Raw genomic sequence first — 15,875 nt, 5'->3', positions numbered from 1 at the left:
GTTTGAAGAACTTGTCTTCGGATGATGAGTGGTTAGCAAAAGGTGTCAATCAAAAGATGATGGTTTAGATTTTGATGAAGATAATGAAGTAACAAGTCTAATGCCTTCCTTTATAGATTTAAAAAAAAAAAAAAAAGTTATATAGTGTGAATGTGTGATCACTATTGTATCATTTGGTTATCAATGTTAGGTGATGATAAGGGTTCAAGAGTTACTGTTGAAGGAAAAAGTGTGCTAGTATTTTGGTACTTGGTTGATTTCTAATTTAACATTCACTGAACTTTTTAAATACATTGCGTTAAAACTTAAATATATTTGTTTCATTAGTATAGATGTAGCGATGTAGGACATGCAAATTAAATTATATGATCAAAATCTTTATTTTTTTTTATGGAAGATTCATAATTTACGTGATTATTCAATAATTTGAAACTAGGTAGGATCTTACGATCTACTATCTGATCTTACGATCCACGATCCTACCTACCTCTTATGATCCTATTAAGATCCCGATTTTGACAATCTTCTCACAATAATAGTCAATGATCACTTTTGACCACGTAGAGGTTTAGCACACTAAAATAGTGGCCCTAAACTTCGCCCATTTTTATGTATTTTATATCATATAGGTTTACATACGGTAAAAGACGCATAAAAGAATTAGGAAAAAACTTAAGGTGTGGTTTGGATACGGATGATTTCGCGTTTGCATTTTTTTTTTTTTTCGTGCCTCTTGCACTGTTCATGGGACATGAACAGTGCATTTAGGTTTATGAATAGTAACCCGCACTGTTCATGCACATGGATTACACTGTGCAGGAGACATTGTGCACTGTTCACGGGACTTACAACCACTTTATTTAGAAAAAATATTAAAAATTGGTCTCACGGTACTATTTACACATTTAAAAATTATTTTGCTACAGTGTTTTTAGTTTTCAGTTTTTAGCAAAATATGTTGTATTCAAATGGACCCTAAGTACAGTACCTTAGGTGCTGTTCTTTAGGTTTCCCTCTTAAAATTTAGCCATGTGGCTATTTAACTAAAAAATATACTTCCATTGCATAAGAAAAAATCCACATGACAGAATTTTAAAAAGGGAATCTAAGTATTGTACCTAAATTTGGTTCAAATAATTATTGCCAACTTAGTGATCGCACTATTATTTTTATTTATCATTTTTTAATATTTGGCTTAGCAAACGATATTTCTCCAAATAGAAAGGATTCATTCAAAACAGACGGAGTTGAAAAACTCTTTTTTTAATACTAAAACTAGGTAGCTATCCTCTTTTTATGTTATTATTGTGAAGGTAAATGCTAATTTTAGACAAAATTTCACAGTTTTTTTAACAAATTGTTAAAAGTGTCATGTTGTCATTGGAATGTTTAAAAAAAAATTGTTGTGATTAGAATTACGTCACTTTTATATATGTCTATTATTGATACTAATTTGATTACATACTAATTGTAACATGTTATGTCCATAATTATGAAAAATGTAGTTTTATTAGATCTATTGTTAGATAAATTTACATGATGGACAAGAAAGAGACGTTAGCTACAAAAAGTCCATGGTGCCATAAGATGCAGGGAAATGAAGTGAGTGTGAGGGTCTGATTTTAAGCCAACATCCAAAATTATGTTCTGAAAATCATTGCTACCAACTATTAGGAAGTCACTTCATTTTAATTTAGACCAACAATTTCTGCAGTTGAATTTGAATCAAAGTTAAATTAAGTAATTAAGTTGATGAAAGCACATAAAGTAGCATCTTTGCCTTTTAAGCATTAGTACACATCAATTAAAGAAAAATTGTTAAGACTCTCCTCTCCTGAACCAAAAAAGTCTCTCTGCCGTAAAGAGAGAAGGGTTTTTTCCCTTTTCTTTAGGCAGTAGTAGTTCTTGTCCCTTCAGAGAAGGAGATTTGTGTTCCTTGTCTTGTTGTATTTGTTCGGTCTAATCTCTCTATCCTCTCGAGCATCCAAAGGGGTATCTCGAGACTAGTGGGTTACTTTGTTTTGTGGGGTTTGGGAAACACTAATTTCTTCTTTCTCTTTTCTATTCTCTGTTCCTCCTTCTCATCGGTCTTCTTTTCAAACGTTTTTCTCCTCATGGAAGACTTGACAAAAGATTGGAGTAAGTTTTCGCTCTCGGAGAAGGAAAATTCTGGCTTTGTTCTTCCACAGACCCAAAAGTCTAGAGCATTTGTTGTGGCGGAAAAATTTCTCACCTCTCGTTTTCTAGTAATGGAGGCCGTGGTACGCACCTTCAAGTAGTTATGGAGGTCACAAAATGGTTTCAAGATTCGCAATCTGGGCAACCATATAGTCCTATTTGAGTTTGATAATGTCCAAGATGTGGAAAGGATCCATCAAAACCAACCTTGGACTTTTGACAAACACCTTGTGGTCCTGAAAAGATACGAGGAAGGTTCACAGGTTAAAGATTTGATCTTTGATAAAGATTGGTTCTGGGTTCAAGTGCACGATATCCCTCTTAGCTTCATGTCGAGAATGGTGGCGGAAAGTCTATGTGACATAGTTGGGGAGGTCCACAGGTCCCCTGAGTCCACTGTGGATGATGGTGGAAATTTCTTTCGGGTTCGAGTAAATATTGACATATCTCTCCCTTTGTGTAGGGGGAGGGTGATTACACTTGAGAATGGTGAAAAATCATGGGTTCGCTTTCAGTATGAGAGGCTTCCTAATATGTGTTACTGGTGTGGTCGCCTAGACCATGGCGATAAACAATGCAAACTGTGGATTTAGAGTAACGGATCACTGTCAACTGAAAAACAGCAGTTTGGTTCATTCTTAAGAGCTACTCCTCATCAAAGGGGGAGTAAGAATGTTTTTTATGTACTGGGTGGTTTGAACAGGAGACCCTAGGGAAGGAAAATGGGGAGGCGGCGGTTCCAAGTGCAGTAAAGGTTAGTAGGCCAAAGGGAGACTTGGTGGTGCCCCAACCCATTTTGGTCACGGATTTGGGAGGTAACACCTCTAATTCCAACTCTCCTTCTCATTTTGATTCAGTCACTACATTAGGAAAAGACGAGTCTTTAGGGGAAGCGAGTGTTGGAATTAACTTACCCCCGAATTTGCATCCCACAAATTTCGCAGAGATGGTCTCTAATGATTCTCTTTTCCTTTCCAAACTAGCTGAGATTGATGAGGGTATTAGGAAATTTGATTCGGTTAATAATGTGGAGGGGGTTACTTCCTTATCTGAGGCAACTTCCCCTACTGACTACAGCTGCCCCCAGAGCCTTACGGGTAATAAATATCTGATGTTTCCTTCTGAACCTACTACGATAATTCAAAAGGAAAATCTAGCTCCCCAGGTGTTATGTGATATTACCAATATCAAATCTCCTCCTACCCATACACCTCTCCAAGGGAAGTGGACTCGGCTTGTGAGGACAGTAGGTACTAACCCATCTCTTCCTGAGGAGGGGCTTATTCCTGGCTTGGGGAAAAGAAACCAGTATGATAGTAGAATTCTCTCGGAGTTACCAAGCAAGAGGCGCTAGTTTCCAAGGTAGATGGTCCTCAAACTAAGATATTGGTGGAAGCTGGTCACTAGCCCCGCTAGATGCAATGAATCTCTTAGCTTGGAACTGTCGTAGGCTTGGGAACCTACGTATAGAAAAAGAGCTTGTAAGTATATTACGGGCAAAAGATCCCTCTGTCGTGTTTATAGCCAAGACATGGGTAGAAGAAGTAAGGCTAGACCGGACACTTAGTTACATTAATTTTGATCAAAAGTGGGTGGTACCAAGAACTACCAGAGGAGGTGGCTTGGTCCTGTTTTGGAAAAATTCTGTAAACTTGAAGGTAGTAGGCTCCCATAGATACTACATTGATGCTGTTATTAATAAAAATGAGAGAGACGAATGGAGGTTCACAGGCTTTTATGGTGAACCTGATGCAGCAAAAAGGAATGAAGCATGGGCGAAGCTTAGAAGTTTGAACAGCAATCAAAATATTCCTTGGCTGTGTGTTGGTGACTACAATGAAATTACCAGACAAGAAGAAAAGAGGAGCGGAGTTTTAAGAAGTTTTAATCAGATGCAACTATTCAGAGACGTAATTGATGAGTGTGGGCTTATGGATTTGGGATTTGTGGGCCCAAAGTACTCGTGGAGTAAACATTTTGAGTCGGGTCAGTCTATTTGGGAACGCTTGGATAAGGGTTTAGCAATGAACAATTGGTTTTTACTGTTCCCAGGTACAAAAATCCACCACCTACACTGTTACTGTTCAGACCATTTACCTCTATTTATTAACTTGTTTGGCTTGGAGATTCCGGGGAAAAGGAAAGTTTTTAGATTCGAAGAAATGTGGCTCTCTGATGATAGATGTGGGGAAACTGTTGAAGCTGCTTGAACAAGTACTGAAAGTCCAGATCCTAGTAGTGCAATTCTAAAGAAGGTAGCTAAGTGCGAACAGGATTTAACTTGGTGGAATAATAATTGCTTTGGAAACGTGAGAAGGACATTGGCAGATAAGAAGAAGTTATTGGCTGCTGCAGAATTAGAAGCAATGAGATCGGGGAACAACTCACAGGTTCAACTATTAAAAGCCGAGGTTAATGTTTTGATCCATAGAGAATCTAGACTGTGGAGCCAAAGATCTAGAGTTTTGTGGTTGAGTAAAGGAGATAGCAACACAAATTTTTTTCACAGTAAAGCCACTAAGAGACTCCAGAAAAATTCAATCCTAGGTATCCGAGACCTTACTAGGAGGTGGCTGAATCAATCAGAGGATATTGGTCAGGCCTTTATCAATTATTATACCGAGCTCTTCTCCTCTTGTCCAGCTAGCCAGTGTGGAGCTCTAGACAAAATTCCCCAAGTAGTAACAGAAGAAATGAATGCTGATCTGGTTGGAGTTTTTCATGAATGGGAAATCTTGGATGCTATTAAACAAATGGTGCCATTAAAAGCCCCTGGCCCAGGCAGGATGCCTCCGTTGTTTTATCAACATTTTTGGCCTATGGTGGATAAGGATGTGACTAGCTCTGTCCTCATGTGGTTGAATTCAGGTATTTTGCCCTCTCCCATTAACCATACTTTCATTACTCGTCCCTAAGGTTGATAGTCCTGAATTAGTAACTGAATTTTGCCCTATAAGTTTGTGTAATGTCTTGTACAAAATCTTTTCAAAAGTCCTAGCAAATAGGCTGAAAAAGTTTTTGCCTAACCTTATTACTGAGCACCAGTTAGCATTTGCAAAAGACCAGCTTATTACAGACAACATACTAGTGGTTTTTGAAACATTACATCGCATGAAAAATCAAACTTCTGGTAAAACAGGTTTTATGGCTCTCAAGTTAGACATGAGTAAGGCCTACGATAGGATCGAATGGACTTATTTGGAAACTCTCATGTTGAAAATGGGTTTTTGTGCAAAATGGATATCTCTGATTATGGCTTGTGTGAGATCTGTCACTTACTCGACTTTGATTAATGGAGCCCCCTAAGGCCTTATTACACCATCTAGAGGGATTAGGCAAGGTGATCTCCTCTCTTCTTTCCTATTCCTCTTATGCACGGAGGGGTTGCATGGTTTGATTGAAGATGCAGCTAGCTTGGGTAATCTTAGAGGCTTCTCTCTATGCAAAAGAGGTCCTAAACTAACACATCTGTTTTTTTGCAGACGATAGCTTGTTATTTTATAGAGCTAATTTTGAGGAATGCAGCAATATTCTAAAGCTCCTTGGGGTGTATGAACAATCATCAGGACAAAAGATCAATAAGGAAAAAACAACACTTTTCTTTAGTAAATCTACCCTACAAGCTACTAAAGATACTATCAAAGGTCTTCTAGGAGTTCAAGAAATCAGGTTCTATGAAAAATACCTTGGGCTTCCTTCTCTAGTGGGAAGAGGTAAGAAGGCTAGTTTCAATTACATCAAGGAGCGAGTTTGGAAAAAGCTGCAAGGTTGGGAAGGTAAGCTTTTGTCACAAGCTGGGAGGGAAGTCTTAATCAAGGCAGTAATCCAAGCCATTCCGACCTTTGCTATGGGGTGTTTTAACCTCCCTTTGGGTCTTTTGTCATGAGATCGAAGCTATGGTCAAGAAGTTTTGGTGGGGGCAGCGTGGAGACCGAAGAAAAGTCCATTGGATGCGGTGTGATGTTCTTACCAAATCAAAACTGGTAGGTGGCTTGGGCTTTAGAGACCTAATTCATTTTAATGATGCTCTTTTGGCGAAGCAAGCTTGGAGACTGTTGAATAATAGGGAATCACTTTTCTATAAGGTTTTCAAGGCCAAATTCTTTCCTTATTGTTCCATTTTAGATGCTCAGGACTCGGCTTCGGGTTCTTACGCATGGAGAAGCATTCTTAGAGGAAGGGATGTCATCTTAGAGGGAACGTGCTGGAGGGTTGGAGATGGCAGATCCATTAAGATTTGGCAGCACCATTGGCTGCCAATTAAGCATCCAACTAGAGTCTCTACCCCAGTGTTGGAGTTTATGGAGGAGGCGACTGTTGAGTGCTTGATTAATGTTGATACTAGAAGCTGGAATGAAGAGATGATTGATGGTATATTTATCCCCCAGGAGGCTGAACTTATTAAAAAGATCCCTCTGTCCCAATTTGAGGTTGATGACTCTCTTTTCTGGCCTTTGTCTCCAAATGGGCAGTACTTATGCAAAATGGGGTATCAGTTTCTGAGAGAAGAGGTGGACTTCAATCGGCTTGAAGAACCTCCAGATTATGAAAAAGGCTTGTGGAAGGCAGTCTGGTCTCTTGATGTCCCAAACAAAGTAAAACACCTTATTTGGAGAGCTTGTAAAAATTCCCTCCCTACTAAAAGGAATTTAGCTCGGTGGCAAATTATTAATGACCATTCCTGTGATAGATGTTCTGGAGGTAGTGAAGATATTCTTCACGCGGTGTGGAGCTATGCTGAGCTTGATGGGGTTTGGGGAGCGATGGTTTTGTGGAGGTTTCGAACTCATACGTCTTTCCAATGCTTTGGTGAGCTTATGGCCTGGATTATAAAAAATGACAAAGATCCGGAATTGTTTGCAATGTTTGTTTGGTCATTTGGACTCAACGGAATCAATTGAGGACCCAGCAGTCTTGTTGTCCCACAACCCAGTTGGCTTAGTTTGCAAAGGACAGGTTCAATGAGTTCAAAGCAATTAAACCTGCAGCTCATCCTCGACAGACACAGCAGCGGACCTCTTAGTCTCCCCCTGCCCAGAATGTTTTCAAGATTAACTATGATGGAGCTCTCTGTTCCAACACTAACAAGTCAAGTATTGGTGTGGTTATTCGTAATGGAGACGGCCTAGTGATCGCATCTTTAGCCCAACTGCTAAACCAAGCTTTCAAAGTAGTAGAGATTGAGGCTCTGGCTGTTGCCTGTGCTCTTGAGTTTGCTGCTGATATTAGGCTTGATAATGTTATAGTGGAAGGTGACTCACTGGTAGTGACGCAAGCTCTAAAAACAAAAGTTGTGGGGTTGGCTGCTTATGGTTTGCTGATTAGGGATGCTTTTTCATTAGCAGGAAATTTCTCAGAAGTGTCCTACTCTCATATAAAGAGAGAGGGCAACAAAGTGGCACATGGTTTGGCTAAATTAGCTGTAAATTTAGCAGAGTGTGTAATTTGGATGGAAGAAGTTCCTCTTACCATCTATCATCTTGTACAGGTTGATTTGGCCTCTCTGGTTCAATAAAGTCTGATGTCTTCTTTCTCAAAAAAATAAATAAATAAAGAAAAATTGTTGGTGGAGGAGAAACTGTATACCAAAAACATTTTATAATTCGTAAAATTTTGAATTTAAAAAAAAAACTTTTTACAAATTAAAAAAAATATTTACCTTAAATTATGGAATTTCGTTTTCATCTTTATTTAAAATAGTGTAAGTGTGAGTTTGGGAAGCGCGTTTTGCGCGTTTCTCAGCAGCTACGTTTTTTTTAATGGGTCTATCGGCATTGCTCATGGGACCCGCAACTTGGGAAAAATGCAAATCTATATATTACTAAAAGCTAAAGCGTGGTATTTATTGCTACTGAGCTCCTATTACGCCATCTTATCGCCATGTCATTCATCACATAATTATTATTTATTATTTATTTATTTTTTTTTACAAAAAATATATGTATAAATAGATTATTGACTTTATATATTCATCTTTGTCAGTTTTAACATCTATATATATTTCTTTTTTATTTCCAATTTTCCTATAATTTTTTTTACATTCACTTATTTTTTTAAATATTTACACTTTCTTCAACCTTTCTTCTTTCCTTATCTTTTCATCTCCCCACTACCCTTTACTTTAATATTACTATTCATCTTTCCTTTCATCTTCCTTTATTTGTCTCTTCTTATCCCTTCTCTCTTACTATAAATTTGTCATTCTTTTCCATTATTTGCATAGTTTTTTCTCACAAAAAGGTTCTCTCTCTCTCTCTCTCTCTCTCTCTCAATGTTTTGGTGGATTTTTATTTTTTATTGCATCTTCGCTTTAGGTTGATAAATTTTTGTGTTTTTAAGAACTCTAATTTAGGTTGATATGATTTAGTTTTGTGTTTTAAGTTATTATTATTATTTTGCTCTTTAATTGTTAAATTTTATCCGATTACATTATAAAAAATTAAAGATAGTAGATAAAATTAAAATAGTATTCCATTACATAGCATAATTTGGATAATTTAGTGTTTATTGTTATATCTTTTAATTTTTCTTATTTTTTTCTTCTCTTCTATTTTACTCAATATTGAAATCCAACCACATCCTCCTTATCATTAAATTATTTATATTTTCTTTCTCTTTTTGTTATAAAAAATATAAAATGTAATATTTTTCTTAGATTCAAATAAAAGAAAATTGTGCTCATCAAATTGTACTCATTTTTTTTTTTTTTTTAACATTTGCACTTTCTCCCACCCTTCTCCTTCTCTTTACCTTTTCATCTCCACAAACATTCTACCTAGATATCACTCTTCCCCTTTCCTTTTATCTTCCTTTATTTTGTTTCTTTTTATTATCATCCTCTTAGTATAACTTTGTTATTCACTCTTCCATTTTTTACATAATTTTCTCTCACAAAAAAGTGGTTATTTCCCACTCTTTCTCCCTCAATTTTTTGGTGGATTTTTATTTTTCTTGCATCTCTATTTTAGCTTGATAAAGTTTTGTATTCTTTAGAACTCTATTTTAGTTGATGGGATTTAGTTTTGTGTTTTAAGTTTTTTATTTTTATTTTTTTATGACTTTGATTGTTAAATATTATCATATTGCATTATAAATAATTAAAAATAGTATATACGAATGTACTATTATTATATTACATAGAACTATTTGGATAAGTTAGTGTTTATTGTTATGTATTTTATTTTTATTTTTTTATCATATAATTTTATTTAACATTTAAATTCAGCCACATCCCTCATATATATCATTAAATTATTTATATTTTCACTCCTTTTTTATTTAAAAAAATTTAAAATATAATATTTTGCCTAAATTAAATAAATAAATTGTCGACATTAAGTGGAGTAATGCTAGGGAAACACTCATTCTCACATCCAATGCATCAAAGGAAGAATGAAATACAAAACAAATCAAGTTAGAAAACTAAATTAAAAAAAATTAAAAAAAAAAAACAAATAATGCATATTTAATGTCATAGAATCATCATCAAATTTTGGAAAACGATAGGTTGCCAATGGGGAGAGAGAGGTGGTATAAAAAAAATCAATACAAAGTAATTAAGAGTAGATAAAGAAAAAAAAAAAGTCAATTAGTAATCGTTGATTGGAAAACAAAGAGGATGTAAGGAGAAGTAAAAAATAAAATAGAGATTACCGTGTGGAGAACATTAAAAACTTTATAGTATAGTAACATAAACTGTTAAATTCACTTAAAAAATTAAATCAACAATCAACAATTAAATACAATCATAGTACTAAATTTAAATTTAAAACTAATCAAACCCTAACTATGGAAACCATATTAATCATAACTAAAAAAGAGATGTTCTCTAATAATAGTAGAAATTACATAAGAAATAAAGTTAGAAAATTTAAAAATCTATTTTTTGACATTTCATTTAACCTTATTTATAAAATATATATATATATATATATATATATATTTATATAATTTTCATACACTATTACTTTTGAAAATCTAATGAACAATGCTACCTCTCATTTATCATCTTTGTTATGCAAATCATCAGTTAGTAAATATATGATAATAGTAAGAAGCATTATAAATGAGATTACTAAAAAAAATATCTAAAATTAATTAGCCACTATCATTATGGAGTAGTAGTCTATAATTTTACACATCCAAAAAAGTAGAATATATAGAGTTTTCTTAAAAGTATGTGTAAAGATTCACTGTATATGTCTGTGTGTGTGTGTATAAAGGGAAAAAAAAAATATATATTTAAGGTTTTTATTGACTTAAAAACTAATGAAAAACCAATGGTTAATAACTAAAATTATAGTATTAATAAAATATTTAATGAGACCATCTTAAAGTTTAACTTTAAAATTGGATCCCACAGCACTATTTATATATTTAAAAATTATTTTGTTACAGTATTTTCAATTTTCAGCTTTTAGTAATAAGCGGTATCCAAACAGACCCTAAGTTGGAATAATGTGTATTTTCCAAGCCCAAGCCCAAGTTGTGCCCTCTCAAATGGAATCAGGAAGAAGTCTGCTTATTTTGGGGAAAACAAATATGATACAGGATATCAGTATTTAAAAATCAATATATAAAGACCAAGGTTGCCAACTTGCCATAATTTTGTATTCAAATTCACTTAACTCAAACAAAAGTTTCTATTAATTAACTCGAATGAAGTCACCTCAATGATGTATTGAACAGACATTCCTGTGTCTCTCATCATCTCCCTCAACCATGCTACATCATTACACCTCTCTTTTACAGAATAAAGATTTGACAATTGTCTTCCACCAATCGCGACAAGTCACAGGTTCAAATATGGGGTCTCAAGTAAGCAAGCAAGACAGTGAAATGAAGATAAAACATAGAGAATTAACAATGGCTCATATAATGTTATGGCAGTTCTCTGAGATGGGGATGTTCTAACTCCTAAGCCATTGACACCAAGACTGGACTACTACAACAGATTTTTGTTCACTTTCTTTTTAGTTCCACTTTTCTGGGGCTTGAGATGATCAACTTCATATTTGACCTACTTATTTTCATTTTATCTTCTCCACCATGAATAGACTACCTGAAAATAAATCGTTAGCCAAATTTTTTTTCCCCATGTTCATGCTACAACTTTAATATTATGTTTGCACAAATGATAAAGTGAGTAGGCTGTGAAATTGTGCAGAAAAGGTGGACTGTAGCACAGAAGTAATAGTGACTGGGTGGATCAAATTGTTCTATAATAAGCTTCTGTAAAATTTTATTCTATCCATATAGAGATCTTTACACTCATTAGGGACAAATGTATTAGTAACAAATTAACAATAATAGGCTTCATGAACCATTCTGGCATTTATTTTATACAAAATCATTTCTAGTCTTCACTTTTTCTCCCACACGGCGTAGTCATTGCCAGAGGCAGCAACCTGGAAATTTGAGGGAACAAGGTTTCCAAGATCCATCTTTGGCCCAATCTTCATAATGATCTTGTCATCAATCCCAGCCATATATAAATCAGCATCAGAAGCTAAAATATTCACTGTGCTTTTGGTGTTGATCCCATTTCTTGATCTAATTGCAGTCAATTTGCTTATCTCATCCTTTAGACCCCAATCAAAGAAGTGATCATAGAACTGCCACAACACAAAAACAATCTCTTTTAGCCAGCAAAAGTATATATATATTTCCATAAGGATTATTAGCCATCTATAGAATGAAACTAAACCTTAATCCCAAAACCTTTAGGGTCAATTATAAATCCTTAACAAACTAAATCCGGTTGGCCACATGTAGACTATTCTATCATTTAGAATGAAAAAATAGATAAAATAAAATAAAATTGGGATATAGAAATTACTATGGTTGGGGTGCCAGGATGGGTGAGAATGTAAGCATATCCCTGCATGACTTTATCTGAGGGGAATGGCCAATGGTTTTGAGTAGACCCGGTATCATGATTTTCAATAAATGTCACAGCATTTTCTGGCTTTATTCCAATCAGTCCTGGTGGCTTTCCATTCGAGTCCTTTAACCGCCATAATTCCCCTTCCACAGCTGCTTGAAGAATCCCTTTGGTTGTGAAATCAAATGCAGTGACAGCCCCACCAGCAGCCTGAATCCAATCAGCTACCACACCACGGTGTGCATCCTGGTTGAAATTAGGCTTTTGATCATCCCCATAAGAAAGAGGATTCCAATTCTCCCCAACTGCAAATTCTGGTTTAGTTTGTTCCATATAAATTTTTGTTATACTGGGGGAATATCCTTTCACATAATCGAAACGCCATCCATCGAATCCAGTTTCAGTCTTCAACCAATTCATCCACTCTGACAACTCTTTTTGTACCTGTGGATTAAGATGATCAATGTCAGGTGCATCTGTGTAGTTCATTCCAGAGTCAAGATTCCCTGTGCCATCAGAATAGGCTGTGTCATCCTTGCAAATGAAGGATGGTCCCCAATCAAGACGTCCGTCCGGAGTTCCACCTTCAAAGATGCACCATATTCCTCTCCCATCTTGCTTCTCAGCAGTTCTGTGGTTTATCACTATGTCAGCAACGGCTTTAATTTCTTTCTCATGGAGAGCCGCAATCAGTGACTTCAATTCATCCTTAGATCCATATTTTGAGGCATCGAGATCATATAGCCTTCCAGGCATATATCCTAATAGAAATTAAGCAAGGAAACGACATACATTTAGATTGAGCATATCTTATCTGTACTCTTAATTGAGACCAAAAGATGGGAACATATAGATGATAAAAATGACCATTTTCCATATCTCAAACATCATCCATACTCAGGTTGTTCCTTTTTTTAAAACTTAATTAGACAATCATGCATTCCCCAGGAATGTGATAGACGCACAAAGTGTAGGGAAAGACTACCCACTTGAGAGCAAAATCTTAACCAATATTGTCAACCAAGTGTGAATTCACTTAGCCACAACAAATACCAAAGTTAAGCTAGCAAGATATGCAATATGGAATCTAAGAGACAATTCATCAATCATTAGAAGGCAAGGCAAACACAATGCACACGAGATTTACATGGTTTGGCATTAAGCCTACATCCTCGGGTTAAGTTTTGAACAATCCACTATAGTCAAAAAGTTACAATGGTCTACTATTCAAGTTCTATTATACAACTTGAGCTTACACAATAATCTTGGAGAAATACAAGATTACCTCAAGAAATTTTACAAAACCCAATTCCACCACAATGGAATCTTCCAATCAACTCGTTGAAAGAAACCCTAAACACCTATTAGACACTTGTTTCAATGACCTAAGCAAGAAAAGCTCACACTCAAAACCTTATCTCTCACCATTGAGCGTCCTCTTAGTTATAAAAAATCCAACAACTTAGTGTTAGTTTGGATAGCAACGCGTTTGCGTTTATGTTGGTGGCTGTGTTTTTTGTGTGGGTCTTATGCATTGTTCATAGGACCCGCAAATATAGATTTTAGCAAATTTTTCTTTAAAACTGTATCTCATGGTACTATTCACACTTTTAAAAATTATTTTGCTACATTGTTTTCAGTTTTCAGTAATAAGCAGTATCTAAACAGACCCTTAGTTTATAAAAGCCTTAAGGACTGAGGCCTAATATAAATTAATAAGTCCTTATGGGCTTGGACCAAACAAGGCCAACACAAAGCAGATAGGCAACCCTTCATGTAAGCCAACCCAACAACATGTACTTGGAATATATATCATTATATTGGAATTAATAGGACTTCGTTGCAGTTATGAACAAATAATTAACCAGGCCAAGTCTAAGTTGGAAGACCTACGCTAGAAAAAAAAGATAACCAAAACTGTAGTACCATTATATATGGCATCACTTGTTACAACTTGTGATTGAATTTAACCTTAGTAGCAAAACAAGTGGGACCAAATTATGTCCCAGTTTAAAGGAATGAAATTGCAGAAGAATTACCTTCGGGATCAGCAGATTGAGAAGCAGGAGGAAGCCAGACATGAGTGATTCCAGCATTAGCGAGGTCAGGTATAGAATTCTTCAGTGAGTTGTACCATCCTCCTTTATTACTTGAATCCCAATTGAAACCCTGTCATTTCATAATTCATTAATTTACATGGCACAGCAACACATGTACCAAGTGTACCATAGCTCTAGGAAGATGCATATATCCAATACATCATATATGAGATATATTTACGTCTCTCTCTGTACATAGAAAAGATATATATAGTAAGTGGGTGCATACAGTTACCTGAAATAGAATTGCTGAGACTGCAAAGGAGGGTAATAGAGAAACACACAGGCTGAGGAAGCTGAGTAAAGTTAGAAGATTCATGAGCTTCATTGGTGCTGAAGATGGTGGATGCTTCTCTCTTATTAATCATTATATAGGCGTCACTTTTTGACTTTGGTCTGGAATTTCACTAGGTGCTGAAACCACACGTTTGAAAGTCTGTTCGTTAAGGAGACTTTTCTTTTCTTTTTAAAATATCGTTAAGGAATAAAAAAAATGTAAATACAAAAGTAGATAGTAACAACGTTAGTAACCATATGTCACGAGCATGGTAATATTACATTAGATAGTAACAACGTCACATATTGTAGTTGCATTATGCTTTTAAGTGGTATAATATATATATATATATATATATATATAAAAGTGGATCCCAACTGTAAGTCCTTTGCTTCCCTCCCACCAGAAGAGCACATGGAAGGGGCTTTGGAAACTGAGGATCCCTTGAAAGCTCGAAATGTGTAAAGACACAAGAGCTTGTTTAGACCCCCAATTCAAATTACGGCTTAGTTGATTTTACACTAACTTAATACTAAGTGCGGAATAGTGTAAAAACAAGCATACAAGCAAGGGAGCTACTCTAATCCATATTTAAAGCAACACAACAGTAAAATGAAATGAACAAGAATAGGGAAAAGAGATGCAAATACAGATAAGACCGAGACGTGTTATCGAAGAGGAAACCAAAGAACTCGGCAAAAAACCTCTTTGCCGCCCTCCAAGCGGTAATCGATCCACTAGACAATCAGTTGGGATACATGGGTAAGCAAGAGACCCTCCAAGCCTGATCTACCCTCTGTAACTAAGCCCTCCAAGCTCCTACTCCAACAAGGCTTCTCGGAACCGTGTTTTGTCTAGCTCTCCGGATCCCGCAACAAGCTCCATGTTGCATCTGCCATCCTTGGGTTCTTCCAATGTTTCCCAGCAGCACCAAAATCTCACTGGACACTCTCAAAATGTGTGGTAAGTGTTTGGGCTATTGACCTCTCAATGGTATGGAAATGGAGAGGTAGGAGATGAGGAAATTCCACAAACAAATGTGTGGAGAATTGTTGGTAAAACAATTTATAACTCTCAAGTGTTTTTGCTAGGGTTTTCTCTTAGAAGCTCTCCTTTACATTTGTGGGTAATATGGGTATATATAGTGAGGGTACAGAAAGTGTGTATCAGGCAGTACAGACTGGCAGAACAGAATGTCTCGCAGGTGTCTTGCGGGAAGGCCTTACTCACGAGACACAGCTGTCTCAATCTGTACAAACTCTTCACATTTCAGTCATGTGCAAGGCACATGCTTCACTTTGCGGGAAGCTTAGTCGCGAGACACCCGTGAGAAGTCTTCTGTCTTCACTTACTTGAGTCTTCACACTCTCTCTCTCTAGCACACAACCCTTACAATCAAATCTCATAATAAATACAGGGTACACAAGATTGAAAATCA

At 35.9% G+C, this 15,875-nt stretch overlaps 2 protein-coding genes across 3 annotated transcripts in view; one reads left to right on the top strand and one right to left on the bottom strand.

Moving 5' to 3' along the window:
• Window positions 1–3,599: 3,599 nt before the first annotated feature.
• Window positions 3,600–5,484, top strand: LOC126693745 (uncharacterized). Its single transcript, XM_050389870.1, has 3 exons — window positions 3,600–4,230; window positions 4,408–5,046; window positions 5,171–5,484. The coding sequence occupies exons 1-3, from the start codon at window positions 3,600–3,602 to the stop codon at window positions 5,482–5,484; spliced, it is 1,584 nt and encodes a 527-aa protein (XP_050245827.1).
• Window positions 5,485–11,391: 5,907 nt separating this feature from the next.
• LOC126710689 (alpha-amylase-like) overlaps window positions 11,392–15,875 on the bottom strand; it is an 86,023-nt gene continuing 81,539 nt past the window's right edge. The window contains exons 1-4 of one of the 2 annotated variants that reach the window (XM_050411209.1): window positions 14,396–14,547; window positions 14,101–14,230; window positions 12,017–12,822; window positions 11,392–11,792 (exon numbers count right to left, since the gene is read on the bottom strand). In XM_050411209.1, coding sequence (XP_050267166.1) covers window positions 11,541–11,792; window positions 12,017–12,822; window positions 14,101–14,230; window positions 14,396–14,488 — 1,281 coding nt within the window. In that variant the 5' untranslated portion in view covers window positions 14,489–14,547 and the 3' untranslated portion in view covers window positions 11,392–11,540. Of the gene's footprint in view, window positions 11,793–12,016; window positions 12,823–14,100; window positions 14,231–14,395; window positions 14,548–15,875 lie in introns of those variants that run through there. The other variant, XM_050411210.1, reaches the window with a different exon arrangement.

The sequence above is a fragment of the Quercus robur genome, chromosome 2 (assembly GCF_932294415.1).
Source record: "Quercus robur chromosome 2, dhQueRobu3.1, whole genome shotgun sequence".
NCBI lineage: Eukaryota > Viridiplantae > Streptophyta > Magnoliopsida > Fagales > Fagaceae > Quercus > Quercus robur.
Note: the sequence above shows the minus strand (reverse complement) of the source record. Positions and strands in the feature narration are given on the sequence as shown.

Bases quoted from the DNA above. Each gene is read 5' to 3' on its own strand.
- LOC126693745 (XM_050389870.1), top strand. From the start codon at position 3,600: ATGAATCTCTTAGCTTGGAACTGTCGTAGGCTTGGGAACCTACGTATA. The intron at 4,231-4,407 runs GTACAAAAATCC...CTGAAAGTCCAG, and splicing joins TTGGTTTTTACTGTTCCCAG to ATCCTAGTAGTGCAATTCTA. The intron at 5,047-5,170 runs GTATTTTGCCCT...TCTTTTCAAAAG, and splicing joins CCTCATGTGGTTGAATTCAG to TCCTAGCAAATAGGCTGAAA.